At 37.0% G+C, this 17,036-nt stretch overlaps 1 protein-coding gene across 1 annotated transcript; it reads left to right on the plus strand.

Annotated features, from left to right (window-relative positions):
• The first annotated feature begins 7,065 nt into the window (after window positions 1-7,065).
• Window positions 7,066-16,523, plus strand: TMEM126A (transmembrane protein 126A). Its single transcript, XM_046014211.1, has 5 exons — window positions 7,066-7,200; window positions 9,380-9,505; window positions 13,090-13,283; window positions 15,036-15,150; window positions 15,768-16,523. Exons 2-5 carry the CDS (start codon window positions 9,414-9,416, stop codon window positions 15,958-15,960), a joined length of 594 nt encoding a protein of 197 aa, XP_045870167.1. The 5' UTR covers window positions 7,066-7,200; window positions 9,380-9,413; the 3' UTR covers window positions 15,961-16,523.
• The last annotated feature ends 513 nt before the right edge of the window (window positions 16,524-17,036 follow it).

The following is a 17,036-nucleotide window of genomic DNA, read 5'->3' on the forward strand; positions in this document are numbered from 1 at the left end:
AAGAAATAGAATTGTCAGATCATATAGTAATTGTACTTTTTTCCCATTTTGTTTTATTGATGCTGATGCTTAGGCCTTAACCAGGTACTTCTGCAGTGGTTATAGCCTCTCCTTCTTGATCTTCAGGTTTTCCTGGTGCTTGTTCAGTCACAGCACATGGCACCTGTCTTCTTGGGTTGCAGATCCAAGGGTTTGTACTTCTTACATTTGTATAATTTCCTGAGGTTCTCTTTCTGAGTCTGGTTGATGATGGTGCTAGATTAACTAAGAAAATAAGAAAGAAGACCCAAATAGCTAAAATTAGAAATGAAAGCAGGTTTTTTATAACTGACATCCCAGAAATAAAAAGGATCCTAAGGAACTACTATCAATAATTATACGCCAACCATCGGGTAACCTAGAGAAAATGGACAAATTCCTAGAAACATCTAACCCAACAAGACTGAATCACAAAGAAATAAAAATCCAAACATACTTATAACTAGTAAGGCAATTCAAGCTATAATTAAAAAGCTTCCTACAAAGAAAAGCTTAGAACCAAATGGCTTCGCTGAAGAATTGTACCAAACATTTAAGGAATTAACACCAATCCCTCTCAAACTCTGCTTATGAATTTAGGAAGGTGGAATACTCCCAAAGTCACTTTATAAGGCCAGCATTATCCTGATACCAAAACCAAGAAAGTTAAAGATCCCAGAAAAGAAAACTATATACTAGTATTCTTGATTAATATTAATGCAAAGATCCTAAACAAAATACTAGAAAACTGAATTCAACAGAACATTAAAAAGATCATCTACAATAACCAAGTGGAATTTATACTTGGAAAGCAAGGATGGTTCAATATAAAAATATCAATTAATATAATATACCTCATTAACAAAATTAAGGATAAAACCATTGATCATCTCAATTAACAGAAAAATTAACTACCTTTTATGATGAAAGTTACTCAACAACTTAGAAATAAAGGAAACTATCTCAGGGTCCCTGGGTGGTGTAGTTGATTGAGTGCCTGACTCTTGGTTTTGGCTCCAGTCATGATGTCCGGGTCAGTGTTCAGCACAGAGTCTGCTTGGGACTCTCTCTCCTTCTTCCTCTGCCTGCCCCCCCACCCCGTGTTCTCTCTATCTCTCTCTCTGTCTTTCTCAAATAAATAAATGAATCTTGGGGGCGGGGGGAAGGAAACTACCTCAGTGTAATAAAAGCCACACATGAAAAGTCCATAGCTAACATATTCAATGGCAGAAGACTGAAAGCTTCTTCACTGAGGTGAACAAGGTAACCAAGTCCACGCTTGACAATACTATTCAATATAGTACTAAGAGTTCTAGCAAAAGTAATTAGATAAGAAAAGAAACTAGAAAAAAAAAGTAAAATTACCTCTGTTTTCAAATGACATAATCTTATATATATATATTAACCTTAAAATCCCCGGAAGGGCAGGGGGGAACTGTAACAACTAAAAACTGTTTTAACAAAGTTGCAGGATACAAAATCAACACACAAGAATTAGTTGTTTTTCTCTACACTAGCAATGCCAAAACAAGAAATTAAGAAAACAAACACATTTACTATGGCACCAAAAAGGATAAAATACTTAGGAATACGCTTACCCAAGAAGGTGAAGACTCAGACTCAAAACTACAAAACACTGCTAAAAATACCAAAGAAGACACATGGAAGGACACCCTGTGCTTGTGGGTTGGAAGACTCAGCATTGTTAAAATGCCCATATGACCCAAACTGATCTATAGATTTAATACAATTGCTATCAAAATCCCAATGGCATTTTTTATAGAAACAGAAAAAAAATCTTAAGATTCATAGGAATCTCAAGGTAACCTCACTAGCCAAAACATTCTTGGAAAAGAACAAGGCTGGAGGCCTCACACTTCTTTATCTTAAAACATGGTACAAAGCAAGAGTAATTAAGACGATGCACTGTCACAAACATAGATCTACCAACTAATAGAATACAATAGATAGTTCAGAAGTAAATCCTTGCATATATGCACAAATGATTATTGACAAGGGTGCCAAAACTACATAATGGTAAAAAGGATGGTCTCTTCAACAAATGGTGTTTTGAAAACTGGATATCCACATACAAAAATAAATAAATAAATAAAGTTGGGTTTGTTCCATACTACATGTCCGCAGCTAACTCAAAATGGATTAAAGACCTAATATAAGACTGAAACTACACAACTCCTAGAAGTAGACATAGAAAAACACTTGAGTACATTGTGTTTGGCAATGATTCCTTGGCTATGACATCAAAATCACAGGCAGCAAAATAAAAGTAGATAAACAGAAGTACATCAAACTTAAAATCTTCTACATGTCAATGAAACAACAGAATACAAAGACAACCTATGGAATGGGAGAAAATATCTGCAAATCATATAGGTAATACGGGGCTAATCTAGAATGTATAAGAAACTTCTCCAACTCAGCAACAACAAATAAATCCAATTAAAATATGGGCGAATGACTTGAATAGACATTTTTCTACAGAATATACACAAATGGCCAAGAAGCACACAAAACGATGCTCAACATCACTAATCATTAGGGACATACAAATCAAAATCACTATGAGACACCCTCTCATACTCATCAGGATGGCAACTATCAAAAGAACAGAAAATAAAAAGTGCTGGTGAGGAAAAGGAGAATTTGGAACACTTACGCCCCATTGGTAAGAGTGTAAAATGGTACAGCCATCATGGAAAATAGTGCCATCATGGAAAACAGTACCACATGATCCAGCAATCTCACTTCTGGGTATGTATCCAATAGCACTCAAAAGAGAGTCTTGAAATGGTATTTTCACACCCATGTTTATTGCAGTATTATTCACAATAGCTGAGTGATGGAAGCAATCCAAATCTTCATGATCGAATAAACAGGTAAAGAAAATGTAATATATACATATACATACATTGGGATATTGTGCATTCTTTAAAAAGCAGGAAATCCTGTAACAAGCTACAAAACAAATGGACATTTGTTAAATAAAATAAGCCAGTCACAAAAGAACAAATAATGTATGACTTCACCCATATCAAGTGTCTAAAGAAGCCAACCCCACAGATGCAGAAAATAGAAAGTTGGTTACCAAAGGCTGGGGGTGTGGAAAGGAGTAATTAGTATTTAGTGGATAAAGAGTTTCAATGCTGCAAGAAGAAAAGTTATAGAGATCTGTTGTATAACACTATGAATATACTTAACATTACTGAACCATTCATTTAAAAATGGTTAACATGGTAAATTTAATGTTATGTGTTTTTAACCACAGTTTTAAAACTAAGGCTAAATACTTTATAGAGTTGGAAAAATATGAAAGAATTCATTACCAGAAGATTTGCATTCTAAGAAATGTTACAGAATACTTCAGGTAGAAAGAAAATGATACCAGATGGAATATTGATCTATAAAAAGAATGAAAAGTACTAGAGACTGAAAACATGTGGATAAATATAAATTTTCTTAGTTTTAAAAATTCTTTCAGAGACAAATGACTATTGAAATAAGAAAAAGTAACTATGTATTGTGTGGTTTATAACATACTTAGAAGTAAATGTGTGACAATAATAACATAAAGACCAAGAAGATAGAAAAGTACATTGTTGTAACACTCTTTTACCATACATAAAATGGTATAATATTACTTGAAGATAGATTGTGATAAATTAAAGATGTTGTTGCAGGTATAACTGGGTTCCTCCAAAACATATTTGCAAGTTCTAATCCTCCATACCTGTGAATATACCCTTATTTGGAAGTAGGGGTTTTGCAGATGTAATCAAGTTAAGATGAGGTATGTTTAATTAGGACAAGCCCTTGATAAATAACTGGTGTACTCATAAGACTACAGAAATTTGGTACACAGACACAGACAAAAGGAAAATGGCTCTGTGAAGGCACAAAGACACAGGGTTAAATGCCATGTTAAGACAGAAGATGATATTGAAGCAATGCATTGACAAGAGACACCAAGAGCCACCAAGGATTGTCAGCAACCACCAGAAGCTAGGAGAGAACCATAGAACAAAGTGTCCTTCAACACCTCCAGTAGAATCCAATCCTACCAATATGTTGATTTCAGACTTCTTGCCTCCAAAACAGTGAGAAAATAAATTTGTTGTTGTAAGCCACCGTTTCTGGTCTTTTCTTACAGTAGCCTGAGGAAACTAAAACAGATGTATATTACACATACTAAAGCAATCATTGTAATTATTATTAAGAATTGTAGCTAACAGGCCAGCAAAATGAATCAAATGGAATAAAAAATTCAATTAGTCAAAACAAAACAAAAAGAAATAGAAGGAAAAGGGAAATGTAGAACAGATGGGAAAAACAGAAAACAGATCTCAAGATGATAGATTTTAACTCTGGGATATAAAAATCATATTAAATATAAATGATCTAAACACCTCCTTCATTAAAAGTCAGAAATTGTCAATTTGGATTTTAAAAATCCAGTTATATACTGCCTATAAGAAGCCTGTATTAAGGTACCTGGGTGGCTTAGTCAGTTAAGCAGCTGCCTTTGGCTCAGGTCATGATGCCAGAGTCCTGGCATTGAACCCTGCATAGAACTCCCTGCTCAGTGGGGAGTCTGCTTCTCCTCTGCCCCATCCTCTCCCCCTGCTCCTGCTCGCTCTCTCTCTGTCTCTCACTCACTCTCTCTCTCTCTCAATTAAATAAATAACATCTTTTTTTTTTTAAAGAAACCTGCATTAAAGATAAAGATGCAAATAGGTTAAAAGTAAAAGGATGGACAAAGCTATATTATGTTAACACTAATCAAAAAAAGCTATTGTAGTGGGTATATTAATATTAGAAAAAGTAAATTGCAAAGCAAAAGGTATTACCAAGATATAAGAAGGTTATTTCCTAATCAATGATGGATCAGTTTGTCCTAAATGTTTAATCATTTCATATGGATCTTCGGAATACATGAAGCAAGAGCTGTTAGAAATGAAAGGAGAAATAGGAAAATGTCCATTATAGCTGATTTCAATAACCTCTCAGTAATTGATAGAACAAGTTGGTAGCAATTCAGAAAGGATAAAAAAGTCTTAAACAGTACTATCAACCAACTTGTGATAATTGATGTTTTAGAACACTTGGCACAACAACAGTAGCACATACATTCTGTTTGATTATATATGGAACATGTATCAACATGGACCAGAATCTGGGCTAAAAATATCAATAAATTTTAAAGAATTCAAGTCATATAAACTATATCCTGTGACCACAATGGAATTAAATTTGAAATCTGTAACAGAAAGTTACCCAGAAAATCTTAACTATTAGAAAACTAACACACTTCTAAATAACTCATGGGTCAAAGAAAAAAGCAAAGAGAAATTAGAAAGTGTTTTGAACCAAATCAAAATAATAAACATTTCAAAATCTGTGGGACAGAGTTAAAACCGTAGTTGGAGGGAAATTCACACCACTAGACAGATGTTGGCGGCGGGGCGGGGCGGGGGGGGGGGGACTTACATCAAATGACCTCAGTTTCTTCTTTAAGAAATTACAAATAGAGGAGCAACTTAAATTCCAGGTAGGAAAAAGAAAACAAATAATATAGATCAGAGCAGAAAACAATCAAATTGAGGACAGAAAACAACAACAACAACAAAAAGCAATTAAAAAAACCTGGTTACTTGAGAAAATCAAATAATAAACCATTAGCCAAACTGATCAGACATAAAAAAAAGAGAAGATACAAATGACAGGTATCAAGAGAGATGTGACCTCACTATAGATTCTACAGGTTTTAAAGGCTAATAAGGAAATAACTGTGAACAATTTAAGCTTGTAATTTAAGAATTTAGATGAAATGGACATTTCTTCTTGTCTTGTGAGGAATTTTTTAAATAAGATCTCAATATACTAAATTGCTTTTATTACTCCAGAACGGCATGCTACAGATACTGTACAATGAACATTAATAAATCTCAAAATAAACTTCGAACCATTAAAAATTAAATTGGAATAAGATTATGAAAAGAAAACAAAGTATTCACATGCGCACGGACACATGTTATAGTTAGCATCTTAATAAACTGTTTTTCTCAAACCGTCCTTGCATTTACCTCGGAAACTTTCCAGCTGGGGCGTAGGCTGACTTTCCGCGGAATCTGAGGATCTGTTTTAATTTTCGGGTTTACGGACAAGCGACGATTTGACGTGGGATAAACTCCTCGCAGCCAAAGGAGTTTGGGGTGCTCTACTGCTCACCTCGCCAATGAAAATTTCCCCCTCTACCTGAAATGCCTCTTTCTCCTTGACAAAGCTCAGTGATTTCCAAAGAAACCTGGGTAAGCACTTTTAGGATCCTTACAACTTTACACAATAATCAAGGAGAGTGCTAGTCGCGCCCCCCTCCCCCCCGGTTTTATAGATGATAAAGGAAGCTGCGGGAATGAGAACTGAGAGGTCTTCAGAGGCTTGTTCCAAAACTTTGGTTCTCAATTGTTCCGATTTACGAAGCCACCAGCTCCTTCGCTCTCAGGTTTTTCTTTAACCACATTCACCCAAACCTGTTTCTATAAGCAGTACTTGGCAGGGCATGAGCGATCCTCAGAAAAAGCTCTTGCTTACTCTTGAGGGTCTCAGATTGTGGTGAGACAACTAGCCAGATTATAAAATAGCACAGGGAGCTCAAGATGTTAGGGAGAATAAAAAACTGACGGAGCAAAGAAACCTCCGCTCGTTCCGACTTCTCTTTAACCGCACACCCATTGAACGCGGAGAGCGGTGCAGTTTCCATATGCCCCATATGTCAACACATGAGGTAGATAGGCTCTATGGGCCAGGCACTAAGGTAACGCGTCTAAGGTTACTTTTCAGTGAAAGGAACAGGAAATCAACACTTCACAATTTCCAGAATGTTAGTCCTCGAAAGCAGCGGGGAGGATGTAAGGAGTACCCTCCGCGCTCGCCGAAACTCCTCACCCGGGAGCCCAGCACTTTCTCCGCAAGAAGCACCGCCGCAGGACGTCGCCGCGGGCAGGCAGCCTACGTTCTGGGAGCCCAATCAGCGGCCGACGACTCCAGTCACGTGCCAGCCAAAGATGGCTGCGTTCAGGGTAGGAGAACAAAAGTAGGAGTGAGCTCCCGGCGTGGCCTGCGGAGGACCGGTACAGGCACCGAATGCTGTGAGGAGAGCATAAGGTACTGGCATCTCTGGAAAAATGGCCGGGTATCCAGAGAAGTAAAGCGCGGTGACACGCTGTTTGCTGGCAGTGAAGGAATGAGATCCCGGGACTGGGTCGAAAGCGGGGGAGGGGAGACAGCACCTTCGGTCACTTCACCTTCCACCCAGAAGAAAAGATCTTATATTTAAACCAAGAGAGAAAATAAATGGCTGCGCTTGAGTTTAACCCAGGTTTTACTCCCAATATCCAGAGTGACCTTGGCCTAATTTAATTTTCAGAGTCCCCACTTGACTTATCTCATGGTTAACCTGAGGGACGTGAGCTAGCTAATGCAAGCGCCTTTTGAAATGTTTGTAGTATTTAAATGTATTATTTTAGATACTGGTATTATCTTGGATTAGGATTTATTATTAGTAACAGACACACAACGTCCTACTGCAGGCTGCCGTGTCAAACTTTTACCGAATTAAGGGAGACTTTTAATAGGTACACTTTAGAAATAGCTAGTTCACAGAACTCGGAACCTCACCAGTATGCAGAGCATAGAGCAGAAAACTAGTGATAGCATTAGGCAGGATTTTCTGAGGAAATAACTTCTATTTCGGATATATGCACCGTACACTCTGTATACTGAATTTATGTCTCTATACACACACGCGCGCACACACCCGCCTCCAGCATGTACACAGTACACTTTCTGTGTATACCGAATTTTGTGTCTACACACACACACACACGTCTTTTTTTTTTTTTTTTTTTTTTTTAAAGATTATTTATTTATTTGACAGAGAGAGATCACAAGTAGACAGAGAGGCAGGCAGAGAGAGAGAGAGAGGGAAGCAGGCTCGCTGCTAAGCAGAGAGCCCGATGCGGAACTCGATCCCAGGACCCTGAGATCATGACCTGAGCCGAAGGCAGCGGCTTAACCCACTGAGCCACCCAGGCGCCCCACACACACGTCTTTAACACATAAACAGAATCACAGCTCCTGTAGGGCAGAGATTGTGTCTGTCGTGGATTTGTAACCAAGGCCCTTAAGAAGTTTGAGTCCAGGAAAACTACATGTAAATTTCTAACCCTACATTGTACTTTTTAAGTCTAAGGATATGAAATCTCACTTTAACATGTTCCCAGTGACCTTTTATATCTAACAGGTACCCAGCAGTAAATCAGTGTTGTAAATTAACCTTGTAGCAAATAGATAACCATGAAAATCTAATTTCATAAAATCATGTATTTTGCTGTTATTTCTGAAACTTTTGCTTTCCTTATCTTTCCTACCCTGAAATCTTGTTTAATGAGCTAAATCTTTCGGTTAAAACTCACCACTCACCATCCTGCGCCTACTCTGCATTCATTCCAACTAGTGCAGGGATCAAGAAACTACTGGGCTATTTGATGAAGACCACGTTTGACATGCAAAGCCTAAAATATTTATTTTGTGGCCCTTCAGAGAAATTTTGCTAATTCCTATTTCAGGGTATACCTGTAAGTGAAATTGGTAGTATGTTTCTTCTACCTACTAAATACCAAATGCTTTTCCAAAGTGTTCGTACCCAAAGTGGGTACCATGTATACTTCTACCAGCAGCACACCAGAGTTTCAGTTACCCTACATTTTTGCCAGGAACTGAAATTGTCAGGTTTTAATTTAGCTAACCTACGTATGGATATCTCGGTTTTTTTTTCCCCCCTGATTATAATGAGGCTAACCGTTTTTTCTGTTTATTGGCTATTTGCTTCCCTCTTTGGGAAAGTACCTGTTCAAACCTTTTGCCAGTTTTTCTGTTGGGTTGCTTGCCGCCTTCTTGATGATGTGCTCTTCTTTACATTTTCTGGGTACTAACTGCTTCTTTGTCAGTTATACTGCAGACATTTTCTCTCACACTGGCTTATCTTTATAGTATTTATGGATCAACACAAGTTCTTAATTTTAATTAGTTAATATTAGTTTTATGTTCAGTGATTTTTGTAAATTAAGAAATATTTTTAAGGCTTATAAAGATACTCTGTATTTCCTAGAAGCCTTATGGGTTATTTTTCATGTTCTGGTTTCTGTTTCACTTAGAATATATTTTTTTGGTATATGTGTATGCATTGATTTTTCAGATTATGAATCAAGCTATAGCTAATTTTTTAAATGAACTGTTCATGGTATTTAGAAAGCTTTTTATAAGCCCTTTTGTTTTTCTGTAGATATATATTATTGAAAAATATTTTGAGGTTCAAGATGGAAAATCATGAACCACATGATACTGTCAAGGAAGACTTAATCTTCAATATCATAACAAGAAAAATTAACCAACTCCCAGAAGCAGAAAGGTAAGATCCCTTCATAACTTAAAAATATTTTTACCAGGTAGATTTTCATCATTGGTTCATTATCTCACATTTATTTGGTTTGAATATAAACATAGACTATCAGAAGGAAACTGAGCTTTTTCTTGCCTTATTGAGAAAACCTGAGACCAAGAGATTAACCATTTTGCTTAAAGTTGACGCTAGAATTCATGTCTTTGGATCTAATTATATGATCATTCTCAGTTTTTCCATTTGGCTTAGAGTACTGTTAAATGTGAACATTTATGGACTCATCTAAATAACAGTCCTTTAAGATGGCTTTTTTTTTTTTTAAGATTTTATTTATTTGACAGAGATCACAGGTAGGCAGAGAGGTAGGCAGACAGAGAGGAAGGGAAGCAGGCTCCCTGCTGAGCAGAGAGCCCGATTCGGGGCTTGATCCCAGGACCCTGAGATCATGACCTGAGCCAAAGGCAGAGGCTTTAACCCACTGAGCCACTCAGGTTCCCCTAAGATGGCTTTTAAATTGTCTTGTCAGTGCATTTCTATTATGTCTCACAGTCCAAGAGAGTGCTTTGTGACACACATAACTAGACAAGGAATGCCACAGAAATGGGATCATGGCTAAAAGATCTTTATCATTAAATAGAAAAATGCTATATAGGAACCATAGTGATCTTTGAGGACAACACTGAGTGAACTATAGTGCACTTCCTTAGCAAGAAGACCTCTCTGACTAGGTTCCATTTAAAGAGAAATTATGAGGCCAAAAAGGATTTAAAAAAAAAGAGCCAGCCTAGAGAGTGGGTGGGGGCACAGTTGTCACAGGCAGACTGGTTGGCATATGCCTAAGCCACAGGATAGCAAAGAGTTGATCATATCTGAGGAACCAGTGTTACTGAAGTACAGGGAAGTAGGCATAAGGCTGAAGGAACAGGAAGAATTTTAAGCAAGAAATGAGATGATCCAGCTAACATTTTTAAAGAACATTCCAGTTGCTTTTGGGAAATAGATTTAAGGTAGCAGAGGAAAAAAAAAAGACAGTAGGAAAACTGGCATGGTAGTCTGGAAGTGGTGATGGTAAGGAATATGTTTTAGAATTATAATCTTAACTGTCCTGAGTATATTTCAGCCTTGCTGCCACTTACCCTCTGAACAAGAGAGAACCTATAAACCCAGGGTACAGTAAGAACTTGGTGAGACTTCATAAGCTGTATATCCTACACCTCTTTCCCCACCACACACACATTATACATCCTTTTTGTTATTTTCCTGAGGTAGATAACAGAAAAACTTTTCAAGCACCAAAGGGCCTGTGTCCATGTTGCCAGGTCAGTAAGGTAAAGTGTCAGAAAGACTGACACAAGAAATAGAGTAGATGGTGGCAGCTTTGAAAAGAGCAGGCTATATCACTGGTACTTTAACCAAATTAGAATCAACAAGCAGGGCGCCTGGGTGGCTTAGTGGGTTAAAGCCTCTGCCTTCAGCTCAGGTCATGATCCCAGGGTCCTGGGATCAAGCCCCACATTGGGCTCTCTGCCCAGCAGGGAGTCTGCTTCCTCCTCTCTCTCCCTGCCTGCCTCTCTGACTAGTTGCAATCTCTATCAAATAAATAAATAAAATCTTTAAAAAAAAAAAGAAGAAGAAGAATCAACAAGCAGTGGGGAAGCAAGCTGGAACTGCAAAGTAAGCTTTGGTTTGGAAGTAGTAAATTGCTCTCAAACACTGGTACCTGAACCGAGTAGATGATAGTGTCTCCTTATCTTTTGCCTTACTCCCTATTTTCCTTTGTTCCTGTTTTCTTATCCTTGTCCTCCCAGGTTTGAATCCTCATCCCTTCTTGCATTATCACTTGATATACTTAGTAGTTATTTGAAAAGCCCTTAGGTGTATAAAACTTTAATATCAAAAACCTCACTTTCTGATCTATAAAATAATTTTCTGTACCATATATTTCATTGCCACTTGTTAAATATAGTTGTGTTTCATTCATGTGTCTAGTTTTAAATGTGTGTGTCTTGCCAAAAAATCATGAGTTTCCAGTAGTAAAGGCACTTTTTTGGAAAACTGACTTGGAAAGGAGCTATTAGATGTAACAGTTTTGTACCTACTGAAGTATTAACTAAAAAAATGTGACTCTAAGCCATAGGAAATTAAAATTTGGGAGACCATAAACTGCTGTTCAGATTCTAGTTGCACTCCTTTTTATTTACATATTTTTTAAGTTTTTAAAATACTTCACATCAGCCTATAGCTTAATTTATATATTCAAAATAATTATAATAATATATAAAAATATATGTGGGCAAACTATTTACCTTTGAGCATTTGGTTGCTAGGACTAAAATGGAGATAATATATACTTCACCAGATTGTTATGAAGATAAAAGTATTTCAGTAGACAAGCTCAAGTTTCCCATTCCCTCAGTGCCCACAAAAACATACAGGTCTTGGGACACCTGGGTGGCTCAGTTGGTTAAGCGGCTGCCTTTGGCTCAGGTCATAATCCCAGGGTCCCGCATCGGGCTCCTTGCTCCGCGGGGAGCCTGCTTCTCTGTCTGCCTCTGCTCGCTCGCTCTCTGACAAATAAATAAAATCTTTAAAAAAAAAACAAAAAACAAAAACATACAGGTCTTTCACATTTGTGTTTTCTGTTGTTATTGTTTGGTAGGTTCTGTAGGCTCTTCTCACTTTGTAAATACTATCTTGTATACCCTAAGTTTTTAAACTCTCTCTTGTACTTCCATTACCATTTCAGTAGATTTGTTCTATCTCATGCTCACATGTCTTTCATCCTCCAATAATAAACCATGAAAACACTGAAGGTAGAAAATTTTTTGTGACTTCAGCATCAAGTCTGCTCCATGTTGTAGTGGTCAGTGATTGAATGACAAGCACCATTATGATTGCAAAGTGACAGGTAAGAAAAGTAATGCTTTATGCAATGCAGGAAGCTCAGTTAGGAATTCCTAGAAAAGCTGTTTTAAGAGGAGTGTTAACCATAGAAGTTAGGGGGGTATTGTGTGGCTAGTCTGGCTAAATAAGTAATGAGAATTTGAGAGACTGATGCCTGTGTTGTAGATGGCAAGGCAGGTAGTAAAATAAAGTTAAGTACTAGGCTGAAGAGTTTAGAATACTTTCAGTATCTAGCATTAAGTTTAGGTATTATTTTTTCCAAAACTAAAGCAAGCACAGAACATGCATTTTAAAACTCATATATACCTTGACTAAAAACCACTTAGTAACTCAAACATCAATTTATTCTTTATTTCAGTGAGTTGTTGTAAAGTACCTAGCATAGATCATCCCTTAAATGTTAGTACTCCTCCACCCCCCTATCCTGACTAATGCTTTAGAGTAAAGTCAAAGGAAACATATCTTCAAGTTACTCACTTAAAGACTAGTGGAGAAGCCTGACATATAAATCAGTGATTATAAGATAGTACCACCTTATTATCTATTGTGCTAGAGAGGTTACTGGGTACTGTGGGCACCCAAAGGAGAGGCATTCATATCAGACTCTTCAGACATAACACCAGAATTGTTGGACAACTCACACACAAAATACAGTACCTCCCAAAATATTCTTTTTTGTCTCCACTCAGGAATCTGCTCGAACATGGATCAACATATGTTGGACTTAACGCTGGTCTCTGTGGTCTAATAGCAAATAGTTTTTTTCGACGCATCTTAAATGTGACCCAGGCTCGTATAGCTGCTGGCTTACCAATGGCAGTGATCCCATTTTTGACTGCAGACTTATCTTACAGAGGTTTTGTAAGTTTACCTTTGATTACAGGTAAATTCTATTTCACTATCACCAGAATTTGCTTTAGTATATATTATTTGCATCTTTCATTAATCCTTAAATATTAACATCAAGTAGCTAGCTATTATGCCATATCGTAGTGAGTGCATGGATAAGACTGAAACTTGCTAGCCCATGTAAAGTGGCAGGTCGTATTAGCAAAATCTTTTGTACAAGTAAAGTACACATACATGACAGTTCTAAATACTTAATCTAACTTATCTTTCCCACAGTACTTAAATATTTGCAAACTTTTTTTTAAAAAGATGACTGCCTTGAGTTTTTAAAAAAAAAAAAAATTAGTTAAGTCCCTCAAAAGAGAAAACACTTATGGGAAGAGAAATCTACTTACACAGTAAATCTCTCAAAGCACTAAATGTATATACAAGAATTATCAAATATATGGAGACTTGATTTCCTTTCAATAGTTTACTATATATGCTGAGTGCTTTGAGTATAGGCATACCTTGGAGATACTGCAGGTTTGCCACACTACTGCAATAAAGTGTCTGTTGCAGTAAAGTCATATTAATTTTTTGGTTTCCCAGTACATATAAAAGTTATGTTTAAAATATGCTATGGTCTGTTTAAAGGGTACAATAATAGTATTATGTCTAAAAAACCAATGTACATACCTTAAAAAATATTGCTAAAAAGTGCTAACCATCATTTCGATTTCCAGTGTGTGGTAACCACTTATTACAGATCATGGTAACAAATATAATAATAATGAAAAAGTTTGAAATACGAGAATTACCAAAATGCGACAAGAGACATGAAGTGGGCAAATGCTGCTTGCAAACTGGTGCCTACACACTTGACCAAAACAAGGCTACCACAAACCTTCAATTAAAAAAAAAAAAAAAAAAAAAAGGCATAATCTGTGAAGGGCAGTAAAGTGCAGCACAGGGAAACATGAAAAATCTGATTTCACATAAAAATATTAAACCACAGATGATGGTGGGATGGCAGGAAGACAGTCCATTTAAATTCTCTGAAGTGCTGTTCCAAATTGGTTTAAACTGGATGAGTATTTTGCTTGAATTCCCATGATCAGTGTAGAAAGAATTTTTATGATCTAGGGAAAGCTACCACCCAGTCAACTGAATAGACTGAGTTATTAACTTAGCTTTCTATTCTTAATGCAGCTTACACTAACTTGGAAATAAATAATTTTATAAAAATAGTCACACTATATAATGGAAAGACGTAAGATGAAGTACAAATTATTTTTTAAAAAATTCCCATGGGTTGGGGCCCCTGGGTGGCTCAGTGGGTTAAAGGCTCTGCCTTCGGCTTGGGTCATGATCCTGGGGTCCTGGGATTGAGCCCCGCATTGGGCTCTCTGCTCGGCTGGGAGCCTGCTCGCCCCCACCCCACCCTATCTGTGCCTGCCTCTCTGCCTGCTTGTGCTCTCTCTCTCTGTCAAATAAATAAATAAATCAAAAAATTCCCATGGGTTAAACGTTTTCTGCAGACAGAAAAATATTAGTTCAGGTTTGCCAATACAAGTGCAGAAAGATAAAAGCAGTGCAAACTAAGATTAAAAATCCTCTAGCAGTTATTCCTGGCTATTTTAGGTTATCTGTACATATAATTGTACCTTCTAACATGCCTTATAGATTTGCATTTGCTGCCTAAAAATTGAGTATCTGTGATACTTTTAAGATGACCTTGCATTCTTTAAATCATGTTTGCTTGACTATCATGACCTTCGTTTTCAGAAACTGATTTATTTCCTAGGTGATTTGAATTGTGAAACCTGTACCATAACACGGGGTGGACTGGTTGGTCTTGTTCTGGGTGGTCTGTACCCTATTATCTTGGCTATACCTGTGAATGGTGGCTTAGCAGCCAGGTAAGATTGTTCTCATAATCAATGAAAAACTTCAATATTTAAATGATTACTTAGAAAATGCACAAATTAACATAGATACATTTTCTGCTTTTAAGGCAATGTTTTTTAATTTGAAAGAGTTAGACTTTTTTTTTCTTATAGTATTACTTAAGAATTTGAAAACAGTTCTAGAAATTGATCCCATCATACTTCTTACATGTGTAGTTCAGGTTCTTTACCTTAATTTGTGTATTGAATGCCATCTACAAGCTACAAACAGTACAGTGCTTAACATGATAGCTAATTATATGCTCCGTGTTTAGAGTCTGAGCAATTCCACTCTAGGAAAATTCCGTCACAAAATGGTTGGCTATAAAGTATATAATTCAGTTATTTTCTGATAGAACGCTTACCAAACAACCTAAGCTGTATGAGCCTTCAGAGGTGGAGAAAGGGACAAAAGAAAACAAAAGTACAGTTTTCAGGACCAATATTTATCAAAGAGAATAACTGGATTAACTTAATCTTTACCTAACTACTTTTATCTTAAGACTTCTGGGATTAATATGTATTGTACACGGTTTTGCCATTTGATACAACTATCTTTTCTATAAAACTGTCTCAATCTTTTCTTCTAGGTATGAGTCAGCCCCACTACCAGAGAAAGGAAACATCTTAACTTACTGGACTAGAGTTTCTAAGCCTGTCTTTAGAAAGATGTTATTTCCCATTTTGCTCCAGACTATGTTTGCAGGATACCTTGGATCTAAACAATATAAACTATTTATAAAGGCCCTTCAGTTACCTGAACCTGGCCTAGAAATTCAGTGACTGTTAAAACAAATGTATACACAAAAATAAAATTATAATGTATGAATAAGTGTTTAGTGTATGAATAAAAGTAAACTTTCAGTCATATGAGGTACAGTTCTGGGACCTTTAACATATGGCTACACAGGGCAGCAACCAAAGGGTGAATATTAGTAAGGGCTATCACTTTAAACAAGCGCTTAACTTCTCTAGTTTGCCCAGTAGTCTCTTCTACTTTGCTTGCTCCACTCCTTTACATTAAGCATATTTTGGTAACAGGAAAAATAACCATACAGCAGTTTCTACTGAAAACCTCAAAGAATCCAAGCAGGAATGAAAATGGGAGGTAAGGATGAGGATCAGCTCACTACAGCAGATGTTCACTTTGTTTTCCTAATTCACTGTTTTCGTAGATATTATTAATCTATTATTAATAGAAATTTAGAACATATATAACAGCCTTCTTCACAGGGGAATCAATTCCAGTAGTCCTGAAAGATGGTAGGCTCAGCTAGAGCCTATATACTGACTGATAAAGCTGATGCAGTGGTACAATGGTACAGTTACCTACTTCAAGAATCCTTTTTTTTTTTTAAAGATTTTATTTATTTATTTGACAGAGAGAGATCATAAGTAGGCAAAGAGGCAGGCAGAGAGAGTGAGAGGGAAGCAGGCTCCCTGCAGAGCAGAGAGCCGGACGTGGGACTCGATCTAGGACCCTGAGATCATGACCTGAGCCGAAGGCAGCGGCTTAATCCACTGAGCCACCCAGGCGCCCCTTCAAGAGTCCTCTTATTTGTCTTTGGAAAGCTATATTCTTGGAAGATTAAGGCAAATTCTATTTTTGAAGCTTCCATTAGTTGGCATAGTTCTTTGGGGATCACATACCTAGGACTCTTCTTTTCAGCTGTGTGATGTTAAGCAAGTTAACCTCTCTTCTCTGGTCCTCAGTAACCTCACTCAGGACTGGTATTATATAATATAGGGAAGTTGACTAACAGCACTTGACTAAATGGTAGCACTTAAATGGTAGCTATACTCTTCTTATATTCCTGCTTTTGTTTTCTAAAATAGCCTAGTCTAATAGCCTTCATTTC

This window comes from Meles meles, chromosome 8 (assembly GCF_922984935.1).
Source record: "Meles meles chromosome 8, mMelMel3.1 paternal haplotype, whole genome shotgun sequence".
In the NCBI taxonomy this organism is placed as follows: Eukaryota; Metazoa; Chordata; class Mammalia; order Carnivora; family Mustelidae; genus Meles; species Meles meles.